This window comes from Pempheris klunzingeri, chromosome 17, assembly GCF_042242105.1.
Source record: "Pempheris klunzingeri isolate RE-2024b chromosome 17, fPemKlu1.hap1, whole genome shotgun sequence".
In the NCBI taxonomy this organism is placed as follows: domain Eukaryota; kingdom Metazoa; phylum Chordata; class Actinopteri; order Acropomatiformes; family Pempheridae; genus Pempheris; species Pempheris klunzingeri.
Window position 1 is genome coordinate 3921588 of NC_092028.1, and position 7755 is coordinate 3929342.

Consider the following 7755-nt stretch of genomic DNA (forward strand, 5'->3'; position numbering starts at 1 on the left):
TTGAATTTTACATACAAATAATGCAGATCATACAGAATTTATTTTGCTGTGATTATATTTTCTATAAGACAATAACTGCAAACTGCAAATAATGGAGGAAAAAATGCTCAATAAATGTATGTCTTGAGAATTAAAGCTGACTAAACAACTCTTGAGTGTTTTCATACATGGATCTCATGTGTGATCACAGTGTCAGAGTTGACAAAAAGGCACACAGTAATCTCTGCTCACTGAGCACTACTGTATCACACAGACCTGTTTTTGGGTTTTCACTTCTTCGTGTAGTTTTCATTGACTTCATCAGCTTGAGTTTCCATTTCTGTTTCTCTTTGTTTCATCATTTCCATCTCCGGATAAAATGGCGTCTCCATGATAGCTTCGTTTTTCTCTGAGGTCAGCAGACCCTTCTTCAGGGAGTCATGGATCTTCTGCCACGAGTCCATCTCTGAGCTCCAAAGTGCAGCTCTGGCTCTGATGAACTGTGAGACTTCAATCTCGCTGCCTTTGGCCAGACTGATGCTGTCTTTACAGATGAAGAAGACATCCATACCAATGAAAAGTGCATTAACTGCAATGAGACCAGCCCTTGCTGACTTGGAGAGGGCAAGAGGCCCTTTAACTGCTGCCTGTCCCATATCTGGGATTTCTGAGGCCACCCTGGGCACGTTACGTAATGCTTTACCTTCCTGGGCCACCACCTTGCCAGCGCTTGCAATCAGCTCTTCACTTTTTAACATCTTCACAGCAGAGGCAGCATCAACAAGTGAATCAATGCCTTTTCCAATGGTACCAGCTTTATTAAGCACCTTGCCTACTCCCAGAACCACCTCCTCCCAGCTTATTTCCCTTTTGGTGACCTCCTCCAGACTATCCTGGAGACTCTGCACATCCTCCATAAAGCTCTGGAGGACTTCACTGGCTTTCTTTTGTTGTGTATGATTCACTCCAATCTCTGTGGCGGTGGTGACTGCACTGTTGACTCCGCTGGTTACTCCCAGTGCTACCCCAGTCATTGTCAGACCTAGAGACACTCCAGCTGTTACAGGAATCAATGCTAAACCAACAATGGAAAGAATACCTCCTACCACCCCCACTGAGCTGCCTGCCACACTGGAGATCCTTGCCCCCTTATTCATCCTGTCCAGCTGAACAGCCCTCTCCTCCAGGTCTTTTAGAAACTGCAGCATCCTGGGCTGTCGCTCGCTGAACTCATTGATGAACTTGTAACACGATTGCTCCTGAAACAAGAACACCATCCGGAAGTGCTGGTTCTTCCTGAAAGAATAAATTACATCACACATTTGCGATTTGGGTCAATTTTTTTCTTCTTTTTCAGATTTTTTTCTTATTTTTGGAAAATATTAGGAGGCTATAAGAAGCAGTAAGATTCTCACAAACCAGAGATAGAAGTGGCTACAATATTTTATAAAATGACAATACTGAAGTCCTTAACTCCTGTGGGCTGCCTCTAATTTCCTTTGATTGCAGTAAATTCAAACAGGACAAACAGAGCCATGCTGCTAGCATCGCTGATACAAACAAATCTGAATTGCTGTGCTGCTTGAGCCGTGGCCTTCATTGCAGAGTAGGAAGCAAACAAATAATCTTGTCCTGTCTGTCTGTTTTTTGCAGTTCATTTTAACATTTACATTCCTGTCAGTAATAACACCTTGCACAATTATGCTGACGTCATATTTGGGGCCAGAAAACATACTAAATACATAATACTTACCTGATTTCATCAAGCTGATTAATGTGGTAAAGCATCCTTTGTATGTCATCTTCAGACAAATCCACATCAAGGTCTACGACAGTCTTCGTAGGCATCGTTGGGCAAAAGTGACCGAGGCAGCTGTGAAAGAGAAAGTTACACTTACTTCCTAAAACAGATGTTTATTGTTTTAAAGAAATGTGTGCATCACTTTGAAGAAATGTCACTTTACCTTTTATCCATTGTCTCACAGATTTTCTGAGTGGTCTGTATGTATTTGTCCAGCTGATATGACAGCACTTCCACATTCTGAAGTTTGGGAAGGAAGAAGACACTTGCATCTCTTTTAAACTCCACGAGGAGAGGGCAGATAAGCCGTGCAGCAATGATGACAACCTGAACATGTTCAGGGTTGATCCCTTTAGGCAGATGTAACACCTGGTTCTCCTCCTTGAACACATGGAGCGAGGTGACCGACAGCTTCTCCACTGCATCCAGGAAGCGGTCGAGCTCCTCCAGGTCTCCCAGAGTGTCCTTCAGCACAGCAGCCAGCTCCTCCTGCAGCTTGGCACGTTTGGTGTCTGTACTCCCCTTGCTCTTCATATACTCCACGAAGGCCTTACCTTTCTGCTTTGACTGGGTAAAATGGCTTATGTTCAGGTTGATTTGGTCAGCCCGGTTTTTGATGTCCATCATCATGTGCAATTCTGTCTCCCTCCTAAGAATCCATTTGGAGCTCCTCTCACAGAATCCTCTCACTGTATCAATGTAGAGGAGGGCATCTGTGGTGTAGCAGCACAGGGCCTCCTGTAGTTCCTTTCTGTAAGACAAAACATCACGTAGTTTGAGATTTTAAAACAAATATAAATAATCCACTCATCTGTAACTGAAGAAGTTAGTCTTGCTTTTCGAGGCGGCTAATGCCGACGCACTGTTTCGACAACCCTGTGAGGAGGAAGAATGCCGGTACTGCCAGCGGGTTGAGAAACGTGACACAGCAACCCCAGTGGTGGTGACACTGAGGGACACCCCAGTGGACGATGCCTCCAGACAGCAGCAATGGTGGGCTGCAGGCAACATCCACCACCAACAACCACGGCTCCAAGAACCACAACTCTTTTGGGGTTGACTTTGACACTAACAGAGCCAAGACAGAGCCATGGCCCCATCTGAGGGTGAGCTAGGGGCAAACATTAGCATTACCACTGCCATTGTTCATATTGTAAATGTGTTGTTAGGGTTAGTGGTGTCATTGTCCCTTATTTGATGTTAACACACTTCATCAGATTCCATGACAAAACAAACTCAATGAATCAGGTGTGTGAGGGTGCGCCGTCTTAACTTGTCTGACAGGTTTTTACTTGTGTTAATTGTTTCTGGCATTTGGACACCTGCCTCCTAACCGATGAAGAATCTTATTTTACCTGAACTAATACTCATGTGTTGCTCTCAGCCATGAGTATTAAACCAGGAACTCAATACAAAATGGGATACAGTCTCCCCCGAAGTGTTATGAATTCTAGTTTTGGAGGTCATGCTTGACTCAGATAGAGGAACATAGACTTGGTGATCATACCATTTTTTAGGATTAGGGGTTAAAGTTAGGGGTTAGGATTAGGGGTTAAGGTTAGGGGTTAGGATTGGGGGTTAGGCAAGCGGCTACTTAATTGCCACTTTCTTATTTGATGTTAACACACTTCATCAGATTCCATGACAAAAAAAACTCAGTGAATCAGGTGTGTGAGGGTGCGCTGTCTTAACTTGTCTGACTTGTGTTAATTGTTACCGATGAAGAATCTTATTTTACCTGATCTAACACTCATTTGTTGCTCTCATTTTCTGTGCATCAGTATCTCAAAGAGTTAAACTCTTTACCTTGCCGCAGACATGTTTCTCCTCTGTCTTCAGATCCTTACTGAGCATTCAACTTATTACCTGCGCGGTTAGAATGAAACAAAAAAGCAGGTCTAGTAGTTTACTGTGCATAAAAAATCCGCAGCTCATATGTAGACTGAGTCTTCTGAAATATCTAGATCGCTCGCTGAGCAGTCAGACAAAACTTTGGATTAGTTTCACTTTCCTTCCTCCACATCAGCAGCTTGGATCACACCCATTTCTGAACTTATATACTTAATCCATAGGGAGAAAATGACATATTACAGCAGCAGAGATAAGCCGTAATTGAGAGAAAAGAAATAAAATAAACAGTAGAAAAATAAGCAACAGTAATTAAATATAAATTGGAATGAGAATGAATAAATAAATATTAAACTATGAACATAACTGTACAGTATGGAGATGTATATGAGATCATAAGTGGCTGTCAACAACACAATCAGCTACCATGTAGTCACTATGGAAAGGACTAAGAAGGCTAAGCAGTGTGCTGACTTGCTTCAGTAGTAGGCTGAGCCTGTGAGTGGCAGCAGTAATAAGGTGTCACACCTTCACTTGTCCAGAGCGGATTTCCTGCTGCATTCACGGGCTGTCGGAAATCACGTCAGTCAACAATAAGACCTGGTTTGTTTGTTTGTTTTTGGTACAAGAACCTGTGATAATGTGTGTCAATCTTTGTGTTTTGTCCAGTCTTTGTATGCTTAAACTAGTCTTTAGATTTAGTCTAATCTCTGGGTGAGAGGCTTAATACCACTCTTGTCTGTTCAGTAAATGTCAGGCCACAGCCAGCAGCTGGTTAGCTTAGCTTAGCATAAAGACTGGAAACACGGGGAAACAGCTAGTTCTAGTTTGGCCTTTTCCAATGGCTTTCAGGTGTCTTAAAGATAAGGGATATCAATAAAGTTGAATAAGAGATAAATGGAAAGTAAAAGGTAACATAAAAGAAAGTGCAGTGATGTCCAAAAGGGACTTTTTCTCTCCTGCTGTAACTGTTCACACACCAGGAGTCTTGTATGACAGCACCACCCAGTGGTGTAGAGCAGGCATCTTTGGGTCTAAACTCTCTTTTTCTCTTTCTTAAATGAAATAATTAGGAATGAAACAGCTTTTGTGTTTCTAGGTCTATGTTTGGGTGGATGTAATGGATTGCACACTGCTCTTAAACCTGGATGGAACAGAGGGCTGACTTGATTAGCTGGTGAACACATTAATTAGATGACCTACTCAAATGTCAGTGGTCATATTAACACATCATATATAGCACACAGACATACACATGAACAGCGGTGTGGACACAAGCCAAAGATGGTGGGACAGGCTCGGTGCTGTTTCCATGGCAACAGGACATCCAGGTTCTTCTCCCAGCTGATCTAACATCAGACACAAGAGACAACAAATGAAAACAATGAACTGTAACAGCAAATTTAAGGTCTGATGAAGGCTAAAGCAGAGACCTTATTGTGTATCTGCTGTAAACTGCAAAGGAAAGAAAGAAAGAAGGAGACAAAGTAAGCTGTATGATTCATTCAGATGTACTGCTGATCTCATCTTGAAGTTTTTCTGTTTGATGAAGAATTAAACAGAAAAGAAAAGAAAAATGAGACTCACACAGACACACATATATATATATATACACAGTCGCTACCTGTGTTTGTTTTTGCTCTGGGGGGATGAATAGACCCTCAGTCTGCTCAGCACACAGTCTGTACAGCACAGCCCACTCACGAGGCTCAAACTCTGGGACTGAAACTAATGTGCTGACTTCACTCACAAGCTCAGCTGATCACCATGTGGCCGACCAAGATGCCTCAAAGCCAGGGTGTGGCTAGTGAAAAGTTAAATTAATGAGCAACAGTATTAATATCCCTCTGAAAAAGCAATCTTAAGTCCGACATTTCAGATTTTTCTTCAGTAAAAGTACAAAAATAGAATCAGCCAATGTCAAGTATGAAGAATATTATCAGTGATGCATTAACACATAGTCTAATGTTACAGATTCTTGAGTTGGAGTTGATTTTAACCGCTTTATATACTGCAGGCTAGTGAATCTGTATCAATGCATCATCGTTTAGAGGTCGATCATATGTTGTGAGTGTAAAATCTTAATCTGAAAACTCCTCCTGTGGGAGCCCAGAAGTGGAGGCTGATGTATAAATAGATAATAAATGGCAATACAGTAAAACACTTATGTGATGATATGAAATGTTCATAGAAGAAGTTAGAATTGTCAACCAATCACTGCACATTAATGCACACTTAAAAGATGTCCTATCTGCTTACAACCACATTACAGTGTCAGTTAAATGTTCATTTAGTGCTTACAAATGATAAATATGCAGGTTTAAAATAAAGTGTTACCGCTCATTTTAGAGGGAGACAGAGACAGTGTGTCCAAATCTAATTTTAAGAGCTTAATTGTTGTAAATCATATTGTGCTGACTTGATGCACATCCCTAATGCAGTTATATTTGACTACAAAAAACTGTATTATCCCAGCACAGGAGCACTGGTTGCACTGGAGTTAATGGGCATGGTGCCCAACAGAACATGTTGTCCATTGGGCCCCTGAATAGGTTTGACCAGCCATGAGCGTGGACGGTGCTGGAGCTGGGTGTGTGTGTGTGTGTGTGTGTGTGTGTGTGAGAGGGGCCATGTCAAAATGCTCAGTCAGCTGCACTCAGCTCAGTGCAGACACTCAGGGATCAGGGTGGAAACGCTGCTGACATGGCAGTGTCCTCGCACACGCTAGACAGCTGCGAAACATCGGCAGAACATATACAGTAATACAGCAGAACACATAGTAATACAGCAGAACACATAGTAACACAGTAAAACGTACAGTAGTACAGCAGAATGTACAGAGACAAGGCACAACGTACAGCAACACAGCAGAACACACCGCAGAACATACTGCAGAACATACTGCAGAACACATCGCAGAACATACTGCAGAACACACCGCAGAACATACTGCAGAACACACCGCAGAACACACCGCAGAACATACTGCAGAACACACCGCAGAACATACTGCAGAACACACCGCAGAACACACCGCAGAACATACTGCAGAACACACCGCAGAACATACTCCAGAGCATACAGAAGAATACACAACAGATCATACAGTAACATGGCACACAGAACACACACACAGCAAAACTCACAGTAGAACACAGTAGAACACAGCAGAACATATTGCCGAACACACAGCATGCAGCAGAACACAGAGCAGAGCATACAGTAACATGGCAGAACACACACTGAGCACACACACAGCACACAGTAGAACCCAGCAGAACACAGAGTGGAAACAGGACAGAGGCATCCTCTGTGGGTCTGACTGGGAGGAGGGGTGGGAACTGAGTCTGATGTGTGATGTTTTAACCCTGAAGCCCAGAGGGCCCATGGGTGAATCCTCACCCAGAGACTCCCTCTAATCAGGCTCAATTACTGAGGATAAAAACGCACAAAGTGCGACCACCTTTCAGAAATTCTCTGTTTCCTTCCCCTCCCTCTCCCTTCTTTTACTCCAGAGGACAATTTACTGGAAGCACTCCCTGAGCCAATGCTCGAGGGGCGCTCTAACAAGGCCTCGATTAGGGCTGGATTTGCAGCTTGCTGAGTTAATGTCAGATTGGCATAAAGAGTCCACGTGGGACCAGTATGGTTGCAGGCTTGGGATAATTGTTTAATGAAAGCAAAGGGTGTCCCAAATCCTGGCAGAGAGGGAGAATCGGAGAGTTCAAGGTCTCCCTTCAGGGAAAAGGGTTCTGCAAGAAAGGTTCTGCTTCACCAAGAGTTTACTGTTGAATTAACACCGGCTCCATGATGTGGTTGTTTAGGAACAGACTTTGTGAAATGGGGTAATCCTAGACATGGAAACCTCAGAGACACAGTGTGAGTGTGTGAGTTCAGTGTGTGAAGGAAGGAAAATGTGAAATCAACAGTAGTGGAGGGACTGCTTTAGGTTTTTTCACTTTTTTTAACGTCACACTCTGCATCAAACATTTTGGTCTCATATACATTCTTCAACATGCAGCTGCTCAGCGGCTCAGAGACGATAAATGCTGAGGAGCAGAAATCAACCTGTCCGAACATGTCACTGACCGGATCATCTGAGTATCTGACATGTGGCCCCGAGGCCT

The 7755-nt window shown here is 43.1% G+C and overlaps 1 protein-coding gene across 1 annotated transcript; it reads right to left on the reverse strand.

Moving 5' to 3' along the window:
* LOC139216891 (uncharacterized) lies at window positions 1–3750 on the reverse strand. The gene is made up of 5 exons (XM_070848123.1): window positions 3691–3750; window positions 3587–3613; window positions 1944–2531; window positions 1733–1852; window positions 1–1275 (listed from the first exon to the last, which is right to left on the reverse strand). Exons 2-5 carry the CDS (start codon window positions 3598–3600, stop codon window positions 270–272), a joined length of 1728 nt encoding a protein of 575 aa, XP_070704224.1. The 5' UTR covers window positions 3601–3613; window positions 3691–3750; the 3' UTR covers window positions 1–269.
* Between the last annotated feature and the right edge of the window lie 4005 nt (window positions 3751–7755).

Bases quoted from the DNA above. Each gene is read 5' to 3' on its own strand.
- LOC139216891 (XM_070848123.1), bottom strand. The intron at 1,853-1,943 runs GTAAAGTGACAT...TCTCTTTCACAG, and splicing joins TGTGAGACAATGGATAAAAG to CTGCCTCGGTCACTTTTGCC. The intron at 1,276-1,732 runs GTAAGTATTATG...TTATTCTTTCAG, and splicing joins AATCAGCTTGATGAAATCAG to GAAGAACCAGCACTTCCGGA.